The sequence below is a fragment of the Vombatus ursinus genome, unplaced genomic scaffold (genome assembly GCF_900497805.2).
Source record: "Vombatus ursinus unplaced genomic scaffold, bare-nosed wombat genome assembly UNPS02005236.1, whole genome shotgun sequence".
NCBI classification, from domain to species: Eukaryota; Metazoa; Chordata; class Mammalia; order Diprotodontia; family Vombatidae; genus Vombatus; species Vombatus ursinus.
This window is the reverse complement of record NW_020945014.1, coordinates 4,943,929-4,958,941: the sequence shown is the minus strand read 5'-3', so window position 1 is coordinate 4,958,941 and position 15,013 is coordinate 4,943,929. Positions and strand designations below refer to the sequence as shown.

Genomic DNA, 15,013 nt, shown 5'->3' with positions numbered 1-15,013 from the left:
ATCACTGGATTTGCAATCAGAAGAACTGGGTTCAAGTTCAGGCTCAGTCACTTATTATCTGTGTAACCTTGGGCAAGTCACTGCCTCTGGGCTTCAGTTTCCTCATCTGTAAAGGGAGGGGCTTGGATTAGGCCATCTCAAAAGTCCTTTCTAACTCTAAATATGCCATCCAGGGATTAGTCCAATCCCTCAATTTAATAGAAGGGCATCCGGGAGCCCTGAGAGGGGAGCTGACTCATGCAAAATCACTCACAGTTATTCAGTGGTACAACTAAAACACGTATGTTGACTCCAAGTCCAGTAGTCTTTTATTATACCACAGGACTTGTAAGGAAGTGGAGCAGACAAGGGTTATAAGACAGTCTTGGGATGTTTGTGAAGGGTTTAGAAACAGCAGATCTGGACCCCGAGCTGTACTTTTGTTGGAAGCCACAACTGGGGTCTGAGGGATGGGGGGAAGCACAGTCAAAATAACCAGCTGATGAGGCAACTTTGGCAATGGCACTGAGGATTTAATACAGGGGCTGGCGCTGGAGGGGGTTGTCTAGTAAGGAAGAGATTTGCTATGATTAGTTCATAAGCATTCTCTGAATGCCTGTTTTGTTCAAAGGACTGCATGAATTAGGTACTGGGGGAAAGAAAGAGGAAAAGAGAGTATGAAAGAAATAAAAAATAGGTTCTAGCTGTAGGGATGGGGAGAAAGGGAAAAAGGAAAAAGGAGCCGAGATGGAAATTTGTTGGGAAGGAGCAAGCTGCAGGATCTGGAGACAGTCGTGAATTCAAGAACAGAACTCGCACCCTCTCACTACCAGCCTTCTGGCACTCACCCTAACTCCCTGGCACTTGGCACACATCCTTCATTCACACTGGTTTTGTCTGCTATGTGTGGAAAATGCCTGAATATTTCTTTTCCAAGAACATATAAAGCAAATCTATTTCAGATGAAAGAGGCCTTTCTCAGTCCAAAAATTAAAATTCCATTTTAAGTTAAGCAAATACATTAAAAAATGACATAAAAACAAGATAAGCATGTTATGCATGCTATTTCTTCTCTAGCTGTGGCTGGGAGCAAATAAAATTCTATATATAGATTATTGTTCCAAATGATGCTATTATGAACTGAGCTCATTAGAGAAGTAGGCAGCCCAGGGTGGTGGGAAAGACCTTGGACAGTCTAAGAATTGGGTCTGAACCCTGTCTTTATCAAATACTAGTTGTGCAACAAGTTTTCTTAGCTTTACTTTCTCATCTGTAAAATGGGGATAGCAAAAGTTGTAAAAATGGGGATAGCAAAGGATTACCAACATTACCGGGATGTTGTGAGGAAAATGCTTTGTAAATCTTAGGTCCTATGTAAATGTGAGGTTTTCTTCTTATTCTTTATTAGAACTAATAAGAGTATTACAGGGAAGCACCCTACTCCCTCATTATTGAACCAAGAAATCACAAAGTAAGTATTACTGGAGAATCTCAGCTGCTCAAAAGCACATCTACCTCTGGGGAGGTCATTTTAAAGCTTGAAGTGCTGGCTTTTGCATATTTTCACATATCATTCCATTTGGTAACAGCAGATCGGCTTTGGAAGGCCGATATATTCAGAGAACAAAATTCTTGAGCACTGATGTTATTTCCTACAGGGGTGAAAATGCACTTCGAATCAATACTGAGATCATCCACGTGCTGATTCCTATGTAGGAGTCTGCATTTAGGAGTCAACTGGAGCAATGTGGCTGTTTTGTGCATCTGTTGGACACACATGATAAAGGCTTAGTGAAGTCTGGGATTAAGTCACTATTCCTTACGAGGCTTTGACCAACAACAATAACAAAATGACTCACATTTGTATGTCACTCTAACTTTTACAAAGTATTTCTGTGGACAAAAACCTATTTGACTGAGGAGGAAACTAGAGGGCAGAGGGGTTAAATTGGTTGTACTTGGTGGTTGCACAGAGAGTGATGGAGTTGGAAAATGAACCTAGGTCTAGCTGATTGCTCTTTTTGCTATATCACAAACTCTAAACCTCAGTCTCCACTTCTGTAGAATGAGGGAGTTGGACTCAGGAGTGGGGAACCTGTGGTCTTGAGGCCACTTGGGGCCTTCTAGGTCCTTGGGTGCAGCCTTTTGACTGAGTCCAAGTATTACAGAACAAATTCTTTTATTAAGGGGATTTGTTCTGTGAAGTTTGGATTCAAAGGGCCACACTTGAGGGCCACATGTGGCCCTGAGGCTGCAGGTTCCCAACTCCTGGTGACCAGATCTAATATCCCAATAATTTTGATTTAAGAAATAAAATCCTTAAAAGGAAAATTCAGTCTGTTGCTTGTCCTACTTCTCAGGGTGGCTAAGGGATTAATTTAAATAAAGGTTGGCAAAGTATTGTGAAAAGTAAAAAATGCACACAAAGACAAAGAGGTCTTACTATTGCTTATCACAACCACTGGAATGGGGGTTCATCTAACCAAAATGGACCATGCTGTTCTTCAATCTCATCCTATACTCTTTTGCCTCTGAACATTTGTGCAATCCGTCTTATGGCATGAACTCACTCCCTTCCTTTAGAAATGCTTCTCCTTTAAATTCCAGCTCAGTTGCTATGTCTACTTTTCCCCTTCAGTTGATTTCTCCTTTGTCCTTATCAATTTTTACCTTGTTACATCAACCAATCAACCAATAAGCATGTGCTCTGTACCTATTATTTACTGTAAGGCACCATTCTAGGTCTGGGGAACATAAATACAATAAATGAAACAATCCTTACAAAAAACTTGGATTCTAAAAGACACATAAAGCCACATATTGAATAAATCCCAAATAGTTAAACAGAAAATTGTTTGAGAGAGAGGCTAATAGTAATTGAGAGGGTCAAGAAAGATTTCATGGAGAAGGTGGTGCATGAGTTGCATCCTGAAGGAAGAGGACTTCTCTGAGACAGAGGTAAGGAGGGAGTCTACTCCAGACATGGAGGAGGCAGTGCAAAGGCATGGAGAGAGGAAATGGTGCATCAAGTACAAGGAACAGAGAGAAGATCAGTTTGAATAAATCACAGAGGATGAGGAGGAGGAGTACACAGTGAGGCTGGAAAGACAGGTTGGGACAAGGCTGTGAAGAGCTTTAAATGTGAAACACAGTAGTTTCTATTTCTATCTGATTCTAGAGGCAATAGGAAGTCATTGGAGTTTACTGAGTAGGGAAGTAACATGATTAAATCTGTGCTTAAGAAAAACCACTTTAAGGGGCAGCTAGGTGGCACAGTGGTAGAGCACTAGCCCTGGAGTCAGGAGGACCTGAGTTCAAATCTGGTCTCAGACACTTGACACTTACTAAGCTGTGTGACCATGGGCAAGTCACTTAACCCCACTGCCTAGCCAAAAAAAAAAAAAAAAAAAAAAGAAAAAAGAAAAAAGAAAAAGAAAGATCACTTTGGTAGAGGCATGTAAGATGGATTAGAGTGGGAGGGACTTGAGGCTGAGAGAGTAAATAGGAAATCATTGCAATAACATACACAAGAGGTGATAAGGGTCTGAACAAACATGGTAGTTATGTAAGTAGTTGTGTACAGCAGAGAAAAAGTTGTGCTCAGCTGAGGAAAGAGCACTGGATCTGGAGTTGGAGGACCCAAGTGTGAATGCCACTCTGAACACCTACTTACTAGCTCTGGGACCCAGGTGGAATTACTTCCCATCTCTGAGCCTCAGTTTCCTCATTTGTAAAATGAAGAGGTTAAACGTGATGACCTTTAAGGTCCTAAACCTATGATTCTATGAAGATAATCACTAAAAGCCCTTTCTAGCTCTAATAACAATTCTATGATTCAATCTATTTTATGCAGGCATGACTCTGATGACATTTGCAGACATGTGAAAAACCTAGCCTAAATATTATACAAATCCCTTTCCAGGAGGAAATGCAACATGCTGGAAACTACTTTTGAAAGACCATTAAATGAAAGATACCAATTGTATATAAAACACTGAACACTCTAGTAAGAACTCTGCATAGCTAGCTCAGTCTGTGGAATGCAATTCAATACAATCCAAAAATAAGCCAAATCCATTCCATTTCAGAAACATTTTTAAGTGCCCACCCAACTCTGTGCAGAACTCTGTACTATGTGGTGGACACTGTACTAATGATTGCTACAGATCAAAGATAACTGTGAAGATGGAGGTCATGTTTCAGCCTGCACTGTGGAAGTGCTACACAAAACCATGGATTTCCACTGCTGGCAGAGACGTGAAAAGTATTCACTGTATTCTGCTTGCTGACTAACAATTCATGGACTGATATAGAAAGAGACAAATTAAAAAGGCCAGGATGTCTCCTGAGAGGCTGCCCAAGTTTGGTGCCAATGTGATAAAGCTTCTAACAAAACTAAAGTCCTATAAAACAGTGCCTAAACTCCTATTTCAGGAGTTTTTACCCCTTTTTTTTTTGGTTATGGATCCCTTTGGCAGTCTGGTGAAGCCTATGGACTCACCAGAAGAGTGTTTTTAAATGAAGAAAGTAAAATACATAGTGTTACAAAGGAAACAATTACACTGAAATATAGTTATCAAGAGTTAAAAAACAAGTTTATTCATAACAGCTTAAGAACCCTATACGTATATAATGCCCAAACCATGACTGAAAGCACTGAAAGTATTTCAAAAAGTTTAATATTATCTCTAAGATTAAATCAGACAGCTATTAATACAATAGTCTTGTATATTGTATGGATTTGCAATTTCTGTAGTGAGTACTTCCTCCACTGAAGCAGACTTCAGCCCCTCTATCAATCAACTGATCAATCGACAAGCATTTAATTAACCCCTTCCATGGACCAGGCACTATGCTTGGCGCTAGGGACATAAATACAAAAGGTACTCCCTGCCTCAAGGATCTGATGGTTCACTAAGGTAGACAACATACACACAGAGAAGTAAACACAGGATGTATACAAAATAAATGGTAAGAGTTTGTTGAGGTGGGGCAACTAACAGTTGGGAAAATCAGAGACTATTGAAAATGATGCCCCTTAAGTTGAGCTCTGAAGGGAGGTAGGAGTTCCAAGAGGAAGTGGTGAAGTAGGTCACGGGAGAGTCTGTGCAAGGGAACAGAGACAGTAGATGGAATGTCATTCACAACAAACAGCAAGTAAGCCAGTTTGACTGGAGTGTAAAATACGTGAGACAGAGTAATGTGAAATCCACCTGAAATGGCAGAATGGAGACAGACTGTGAAGATCTTAAATGCCCAACAGAAAAACTTCACATTTTACCCTCAGGACAATGATGCTTCTTGAACAGGGGAGTGATATGGTCAGAACTTCGCTTTAGGAAAATCCCTTTGACAACTGTTTGGAGGGTGGCCTAGAGAAGGCAGAGACTAAAGACAGGGTATATTATTATCAGAGCAGTCAGGAGGCTACTGGAATAGTCCAGGTTAGAGGTGAAGAGGGCCTGGAGTACAGTGGTTGTGTTGTTTCACTGGATGATCTCAATGTCTGGAGCATTCTCCTGCCTCATCTCTGCCTCCTGATTTCCCTGTCTTCCTTCAGAGAGACAAAGGGGGAGAGAGACACAGAGGTGGAAGAGGAAAACAACAGGAAAGGGAGAGGGAAGTAGAAAGACAGAGACAGAGAGATAGAGCTACAGAATGGGGGAGGGAGTCAGTATAAAAATAGAAGAGGGCTCCAGACAGAGCCTTAGGGGCTCATGGATGATGAACTTTCAAGGCAGACTAAAGGCAGGAAATGGGCCATGATACAACAGTGGCATGAAAACTCAGGGAGGAGAGTAGAGAAAGAAGGGGTTGGTCAACAGTGTCAAACAGGGCAGTGACATCAAGAAGGAAAAGGACTGAGAAATGGCTACTGGATTTAGTAATAAAACAGATCCTTGCAAAAGCCATTCTCTAATAGATAAACGGTCAAAGGATATTCATAGATAGTTTTCAAAAGAAATACAAACAAGTAACAACCATATAAAGGAATGCTCCAAATCACTAATAATAAAAGAAACGCAAATCAAAACAATGCTGAGGTGTCATTTCACGCTCAAAAAATTGGTACAGACAACAAGAGAGGAACAAGCAAAGTTATAGGGATTGTGGAAAGGCAGGCACAATAATGCCCTGCTGTGTGAATTGGTACAACTATTCTGCAAAACAATTTGGAATTATGCAAATATAGTGACTAACATGTCCAAAGACTTTGACCCCAGAGATTCTATTGCTAGGCATTTACCCCAAGTTGATCGTGCAGAAAAACAAAGGCTCCATATAGCCCCAAAACATTTACAACAGCACTCTTTGTGGTAGCAAAGACATGGAAACAAAGTAGACACTCATCAAGTAGGGATTGGCTAAACAAATTTTGGCACATAAATTTAACGTAACATTATCGTTCTGTAAGAAAAGTGATGAAGACAGAAATATGTAAAGACTTATAAGAACTGAATCGAAGTGACATAATTCGAGCCAGGAAAAACAATATACACAATGACTGCAACAATATACATGGAAAGATCAGTCACAACAAAACAAATGAAACATATCATGAAATTAAAAAGTCCAAGCTTGATTGCAAAGAAGAGATATCACAAAACTCATCTTCTCACTTTTTTAAAGAGGCAGTGGTCCAAGACTGTGGAATATGGCATACAACATCAGATTTTTTTTCAATGTTTTGAATGGTTTTGCTAAATTTTCCCTCTTCTTCCTCCTCAAAAATTAAAAAAAAATTCTTTGATATACAAAAGATATCAATAAAAATCTATTTGAAAGGAGATCATTAGAGACTTTGGAGACAAAAATTTCAGTCCAGTGGTGAGGATAGAAGGCAGATTGCAGAGGACTGAGAAGTGAGTGGGAGATGAGAAATTGGAAGCAGCGAGTGTAGACAACTTTTTCTAGGAGTTTGGCTGTGAAAAGCAGTTGATAAAGGATATAATCTTGAAGGGATAATAGGATCAAATGAGGGGTTTTCTTTTTTAAATGTGGATGCTCTAGGAATCCTTATAGGCAGCAGGGAGGGACCAAGTATATGATCAAAGGATAAAAATTAGGGAGGAAGAATGATCAATGTTAAGCCCCAGGAGGAGATGACAAAGGTTGGGATCAAGGACAATCAACTTAGCAAAAAGGACCAACTCATTCTCCAAGATTGGAGCAAAGAATGGGGAGGGGTGATGCCAGATTTATTTTAAGAGTGACACTGTGGGAGAGGGAACTTGAGGGAGATGGACTCAATTTTATCAGTGACATATGAGGTAAGATGTTCTGCTGACATGGGGTGATGGGAGAAAAGTGGTGGAAATGATGGCTTGGAAAGAGAATAGAATTGCCACACTGCATAGTGCAAAATAGTTAACAATGAAGAGCAAAATGATTGGTGTGCAGCAGGGAGAGACTAGTTGAGACTGGATAACAGAAATATGTAGTAAATCCAGGTTAGCAATATTGTGCGATTTCCTCCAGTAGCGTTCAGTAAGAATGAAGAAGACGGATGGTGAAAGCCATCTAGGGAAGCAGTCTGGAAAAGGATGACTGATGACAGCTAATTGGGCAAGGGATTCAAGGCTGAGGACAGTGTCAAGTACAACTGGTTAACTGGTTAAGATTTTGAAGAGAGGAAAGTGAGGCAATAAAGTGATGGCTTGGAAAGCAGGAAGGGATTAAGTGAATATAAGTCACATTGAAGTTGGGGAATAGGTCAGGGATAAGGCACCAGAGGGACAGACAGTTATGTTCAAATACAGGAATGTCAGAATGATAGACTGTGGAGGTAGAATGCTTATCAAGGGTCTGATAATGGTGGTTGTATTTAGGCTGTGACATATTACCACTAAGGAGTTGTGCAGGAAAAGCAATGTAAAGAATATCATCAGAAAGATTAAAAACATAAAAAATTGGTGAACTAGTCATGTAACGAGGATGAGAGATGATTAATGGCCAGCTTACAAGATCCACTCATATCTTCAGGATGCCATGAGATATAGAGAAAGGGGGCGGGGGGGCTCTCTCCCCTCTCATCCCCCTAGAGGAAGCTTTCTGTAAAGGTATGCATAAGCTGTGACCTGTGCTACTGGCAGTGCCTGCATTAATGAAATTACAGAAACATTCAGGTAAAAGTCTATCTAAAGCTAAAATATGGGTTTTTCCCATTAGACTGACTATCAAACTAAAGGAAACAGTAATATTTATATCAGCAGCACTGGTTTTTTTTTTTTTTAACCAATAAGCTAACTACATGGAAGGTATAACAATGCTTACTACCAAAAAAGGTACAACAGACTCACTATCAAAAATAATTAACTGCTTTATCAGAAAAAGGAAAGAGGGTAAATAGACACTAGATGGCTCAAAGGCCCTTCCAGGAATAATGGTCTTAAAGAACTGCTGCGGCTGAAAAATTCATTACCTTGCAGCCAACCTGGTGTTGACCTTCTACAAATTTAGCTTTACCACGCTTCAGACAAGGGACAGATGGCCCAATACCGGGTGTATATCTGGAACTTTCATAGTATGGAAATACTAGCCCCCCGACTTGTGTTGAGAACCCAGTCAACTCTGTGTCACAGTGAGGATTACTTTACATTGTAGGTATGCAGGAAATAGGTGACAGCTGTATCTCCAAGCACAAATGCAAAGAATCTTAGAGTCGTGAAGGATCTTAGAGATATTGTTATCTCATTCCAGCCTTTCACTTGACCTCTGCTTTAACAGTTTTCATGAAAGGGAACTCTCCACCTACAGAGACAGTTCTTTTCATGGTTGTACAGTTCTAATTGTCAGGAAGTTCTTCTTTATATAGAACTGAAATCTGTCTCACTGTAGTAATGTTTTTTCTTTGATCCTAGTTCTGTGCTTCAGGGCCAATCAGAATGTCTAATTCTTCCTTTCACATGACAGACTTTGAACTATCTGAAGGTAGAGCAATTTCAGTTCCCAAGGCTAACTCAGTTCCAGCTCTCTTCTTCCCCCCACTCCCCATGATGTAGTGAGCTTTTATTGAGGCTATCTCCTTGCAGACATTCTCTATTTTGTCAATGATCCTCCTAAAATGTGGCACCCAGAGTTGGCACAAAACTCCAGAGGGGTTGTATTAAGGAATAGTAACTAACAGTAGGGAATATTATACCACCCTTGCTCTGGACGCTATGCTTCTATTAATGCAGCTTATGAACATGATGAGGTTTTTTTTGGTTCCCACACTACTGCCTCACTTAGCTTCCAGTCACTGAAGCTTCTGGGGTCTTATTTACATAAATTGTGGTCTAACCACCTACATGCAGTTATCAGTCCTTGCCTTAAGGGATTTTATCATTTAGTTGGGAAACCAATTTAACATTTATAAAACCCTAACTGGGATAGCAAAATAAATGCATTACCTAATGAATGCTTTTGCAAACTGAATATGTAGACCTCTAATTTGACATTTTTTAATACAACTCAGGAACATGCAAATAAACATCCCTTTGTAATTATTGTGCCCTGATAAAAGAAGGCATGAGGTAGGGGATGAGATGAAGATTAGCTCAGGAACACAGGAGAGATACAGACAAAGTGCTTTAGGAAACTGTAAGGCATTATATAAATGACAGCGAGCTATTATTATCAGCAGCCTATATAATAATGGCAGTTTGGGATAGAGATGATCTACATAGGGAGATGGGGTGCCCACAGCTTTTGGACACTTCACAGTATGAGTCTCTCCTGTACTAAAACAGATTCTAGCTCCTCTGTGCCTTAGTAGAAAGTTTTTTGTAAATTGTTGTGGCCCCTCAAACATTCATCAGGGGGGGTCTCTTGACACGTGAGCTAGGCTGGACTTTGAATGATAAATATTAGAGCTGTGAATGTACAAGGGGCTTTCCTAGCTTGGTAGGGCCTACTAGTAGTAAAAAATCCTTTATAAGTTCCAGGTCATCTTCATACCAAGATGACGGTACTCTGTTCGTTAAAAAGGGTTACACAGAGAGCAAAAAAAGGATCTCACCTCTCGCTCCTTTGCTTCACGCATTGACCAAGATTCCTCTCTCCATTTTCAGTCCTTCTCAACCTCAACTTCTCTGTGGCACTTGGCACTGCTCACACCCTTCTCCTGGAGAGGCTCTTCTCTCCCAGCTTTCCTGACACTGCTCTCCTAACTATCTGGCTGGTCTTCTCAGTGTCCTTTGTTGGATCACTATCTGGTGAGGGGCCTCTTGAAATTTAGCTAGGTTGGGCTTTGAATGAGAAACAGATATGGCTATGAAGAACTTTAAATGACAGAGCAGTTTAAATTTGATCCTAGAGGTAAGAGAAAATCGATGGAATTTATTGAGTAGGCGTGGTGACACATTCAGATCTACATTTCAGCAAAATCACTGCAGATTTATGAAAGATGGACCAGAATGAGGAAAGACTTCAAGCAAGGTGACCAATTATGAGATGATTACAACAGTTCAGGCAAGAAAGTGATAAGGACTGGAACTGAGGTGGAAGCTGTGTAAGTGGAGGGAAGAAAAGCTGTGGGGAAAGAAACGAAAAGCTCTGGCAACTGCCTGGGTATATGGGGTGAGAGTGAGAAACTGAGGATGAACCAGGGCTGTAAGTCTAGGAGGCTGGAAGGATAGAAGTGCCTTTGATAGAAAGAGGGAAGTTCATAAAAGGGGTGAGTTTGGGGACAGTGATAATTAGGATTTTCTTTAACATGTTTGTTAACATGTTGAGCTTGAAATTCCTACAGGACATCCAGGTTGAAAAATCCCTGAGGCAATGATAATGTGAGTTGGGGGCTCAGGAGAGAGCATGAGGCTGAATTAATGGATCTGAGAATCATCTGCACTGAGATGATAATTGAACCTAGAGGAATTGATGAGATTCCTAAGTGAGATGGTATAGCAAGAAAAGAGGGCCTTGTTAGGGTAGACGGCTTGGGACACACACAATACTTTGAAGGCCTGACACGGATGAAGATCCAAAGGAAACGGAAGAGCAGCAAGGCAGGTAAAAAGAGGAGCATTACACAAAAACCCAGAGAGAAAATAGTACCCAGGAGGTTGTCAATCATGTCAAATAGTTATAAAAGATGAGGACTGAGAAAAGGACAGGAAATGAGGAGAGGCAGGAGAGGCAAACTCAACATCCAAGACTGAACTCATTAGCTTTTTCCTTCTAATGCATGTCTTTTTAGAACTTTGCTGTTCTGTCATGGGCACCACCATCCTTACAGTTCTCCAGATTCACAACCTCAAAGTCATTTTCTACTTTTTACTCTCACTCACCCCACATATTTAATCAGTTGCCAAATATTGTCATTTCTTTTTCCACAACATCTCTCAGATATGTCCTCTTCCCTCCAATCACACAGCCAGCACCACTCTTCAGGTTCTCATTATGCCTAGCCTGGACTATTGAAACTCTCTTAATTCATCTCCCTGCTTCAGGGCTTGACGTTTCTTGACCCACACATCCAACTAGTTGCCAAACCTTATTGTTTCTAGTTTCACTTTTCTCATAGCCACCTGTTGATCTCCATTCATAGCCACCACCCTAGCTTAGGCCCTCATCACAATAGTCTCAAAATTGGTCTCCCTGCCTCAAGTCTCCCCCATTATCCACACAGCCACCTACTGAAATGATTTTCCTAAGCTATGAGTCTGACCATGTCACTCCTGTATTTAATGTATTTTAGGGCCCATTACCCCTAGGATCAAATATATAATACTCTATTTGGCATTTATAACACTTTGCAACCTGCCTCCAACCTACCTTTCCAAACTTATCATATATTACTCCCCTCCCCACATTGTATAATTCAGCCAAACTAGACTCCTCATTTTTCTTGATACATAGCATACTATCTCCCTCACCTCACCTCTATGGCTCAGGTTAAGCTCCATCTTCTATAGGAAGCCTTTCCTGATCCACTCTGTTGCTGGTACCTTAGGGTCCAGATATCTCATAGTTACTTTGTATATACCTTTATATATTCCTGTCTTCTGTAGCTATTTTGCATCTCCAATGTCTACTACAGTTCCTGGCATATGTAGAGCAGGTACTCTATAGATGCCTGTTCACTCACTGACTTGTTATACCTAGAGGCAGTACAAAGCTGTGGAAAGAGCCTTGTTGTGTATGCCATGTTCCCTGTCTGTACTTCAGTTTCCTAATTTGTAAAATGGAGACAATATTCGCACTACTGACCTTATAGGGAGGTGGGGAGAAAAGTAAGCCTTTGTAAATCTTCATGATGCCAATTTGCCAACTCCTACAAAAGGTCATTCCTGATCCCTCCATTTTAAAGTATTCTTTCTCCTTTAAAATGACTGTGGTACTCTGCATATACTTTGCATGTAGTTAGGTGTGTGCATGAAAACTCCCTGAAGGCAGGAATTGTTTTGCTTCAGTCTTTCTATACCCATTATTTAGCATAATGCCTTACACATAGAAAGAGTGCTTAATAAATGTTTACCAAATCAAACTAAATTGGTTGCGCTTAACTTCTTTTCCATTGTCATAACAGGTTTAATTGGGAAGGAATATAGCAGGAAGTGAATGATGTAAAAAACAAGGCATCAATAAAACTTGAAAAAAAGATCAAAATGAACATGGAAAATAAGAGACAGAGAGGTACTACAGGGCTAGCAAAAAGTCTATGTCTTAGTTTTCAAAAAGGAAAGAGAAGAGTGTTTACGGGCCATTAAGACTGACTGATTACTGGAAAAATTTTTAGAACATACTTCTAAAAAGAGGGTTTGTGAATATCTAGAAAAGGAAGTGGTGTTATAAATAACCTGCAAGTTTTCATTATGAACATATCAGACCAACCTCATTTCCTTTTCCGCCAGGGAAATTCTATAGATTATAGTTTACCTGGACTTTAGGTTTTAGAGAAAAAAAGTCTCTCTCTCCATGTGATCAAGGTACAGATATATGAACTAGGTAGGGAAGGTATAGCTAGACAGAAGTCTGTAAAAATTTAGGGGTTTCAATGGATTGTAAGCTCATTATGAGTCAAAAGTAACAAGGAAATCGCCACCCCCCCCAAAGCTAACACGATTTTAGGCTGTTGTTGTGAACAGACTAAGGAAGGTAATCATCTCACTGTACTAGATGGTAACCAGAATACTGTGCTGAGTTGTGTGTGCCACATTTTAAGAAGGATATTGACAATCTAGAAAGAGTCCAGGGAAGGCAATCGGGATGGAATAAGGCCTTGAGACAATGCCACATGAAGATAAATGAAAGAAGTGGGACTGTTTAGCTTGGAGAAAAGAGCACCTAAGTAATACAGAGAGTCCTCTTCAAATACGTGCATGGCTGTCATGTAGAAGTGGGATTAGATCTGTTCTGAACTGTTCTGTTGCATTACTAAGCCTCACAGAATCTCAGAGGTCCTTTATTACACTTGAAAAGGAAGCCCCACTACAATGCCCATGAAAAATGGTCATTCAGCCAGACTGAAGACCTCCGGTGATGACTAAACCACTATTTTCCAAGGCACTTGTTGGCAACTTGAAGTTTTAGGAAGCATTTCCTTCCTCAGAGAGGTAGTCTGCAATTTCTACCTGTTACTCTCAGTTCAGCTTTCTGGGGCCAAGCACCAGAGGTCCTTACAAAATGTAAGAATCTATTATTGTTGAGCAGGGTTTTCACAGTTGTGAGATGTATGGTTCTCTGAATGCAATTACCAAAAATCTCTCTTCCTTCTCAAGCCAACGCTGATCTTCTTCCATTTCCTGCTGCTGCCGTATCAACCTCTCTTCCATAAGATGTGCTGGGAGGACTTGGCCTAATCCCCTCATGTCCAATGTGGCAGAATCCTAAATGACGAGAAAAAACAAAGTCCATACCTTCATTATTCAGATGTATTCTCTGTACCACTGGGGCAAAAATGCACTCAATGACTTTCAAGGAGCAAAACAAACTTTTTACACTAGTCAAAGTGCACAAGACCTTGGATAACCACACATTTATCCCAGGATCTAACTCAAAGAGAAGATAATAAATTGTGAATAAAAGAATAATTTGGTAGCAGGCAGTGATGGTGTTCTGTAATTCAAAGAAATACTTTAAAATCAACTTTGGGAGTTGATGGTAATTCTTTGTTTCTTCACTGAGCTAGAAAGGAATTGAACATAAAAATCCTGCCCTCCCAAGCTATTTGATTTTGAGCAATCCATTTAATCTTTCTGACCCTCAGTTTTCTCTTCTGCAAAGTGGGCATGATTATCCTTGCTGTGCCTTCTTCATGGGACTGTTATGAAGATCAAATGAAACAATGGACATAAAGCACTCTGTATATGGCAAGGACTACATCCTGGTAAACTATCATTTCAAAGGCTGATTTAAAATACTCTAGTTCTGGAAGCCAAAGGAGAACTGAAAAGGAAAATCATCATGGGGAGAAGAACATATCCTCCTGTGAAGTTACAGCCTTTGTTCAGACCTCACAAAGTACCTGGTCCTGTGGCACTTTAATGCACTTTAAATTCAACATATGTTATAACTTTCTGTATTTTGGCCTTGTCCCCCTACTAGATCAAAACCTTTGTGAGGGCAGACACCGTAACTTCTCCAGTGCTCTGAACAAAAGGGATGGAATAAATGCGTGTTGAATGAACAAAGAGCACTAGGCTAGAGAAGTTATAAAAGCTTAGGAATAAGAAAAATATTTGGCTTCCTGCCACACAGTACAAATGAAGTGGTACTGTCTGCTTCAGATATAATAGGAATAATAAGTCTAGGGCTGGAAAATCTCTTCCTGATATGCCACTCTCCTGTAGTTATGGTGACCTTTGGTTTTATTTATACACTGCCTATCACCAATTGGTAGCATCCTTTCCAGAAAAGTGAATGAGAATTTACAGAATCTCCCCTTTGGTATTTCTATAAACAATATTTATAAAACTTTGGAATCAATCTCTGATTTTGCATAGAACACTGAATTGACAAGCATAAAAATGATTTTCTTTATATATAGGAATATATAAGGCAAATACAGAGAATTGTAGAATTTTTAAGCTTGAAATGATCTCAGGTAAAC

At 40.1% G+C, this 15,013-nt stretch overlaps 1 protein-coding gene across 1 annotated transcript in view; it reads right to left on the bottom strand.

Annotated features, from left to right (window-relative positions):
• The window catches only part of PTK2 (protein tyrosine kinase 2), a 304,848-nt gene that overhangs the window by 34,207 nt on the left and 255,628 nt on the right, over positions 1 to 15,013 (bottom strand). The window contains exon 24 of the mRNA XM_027845408.1: positions 13,659 to 13,790. Coding sequence (XP_027701209.1) covers positions 13,659 to 13,790 — 132 coding nt within the window. The remainder of the gene's footprint in view (positions 1 to 13,658; positions 13,791 to 15,013) is intronic.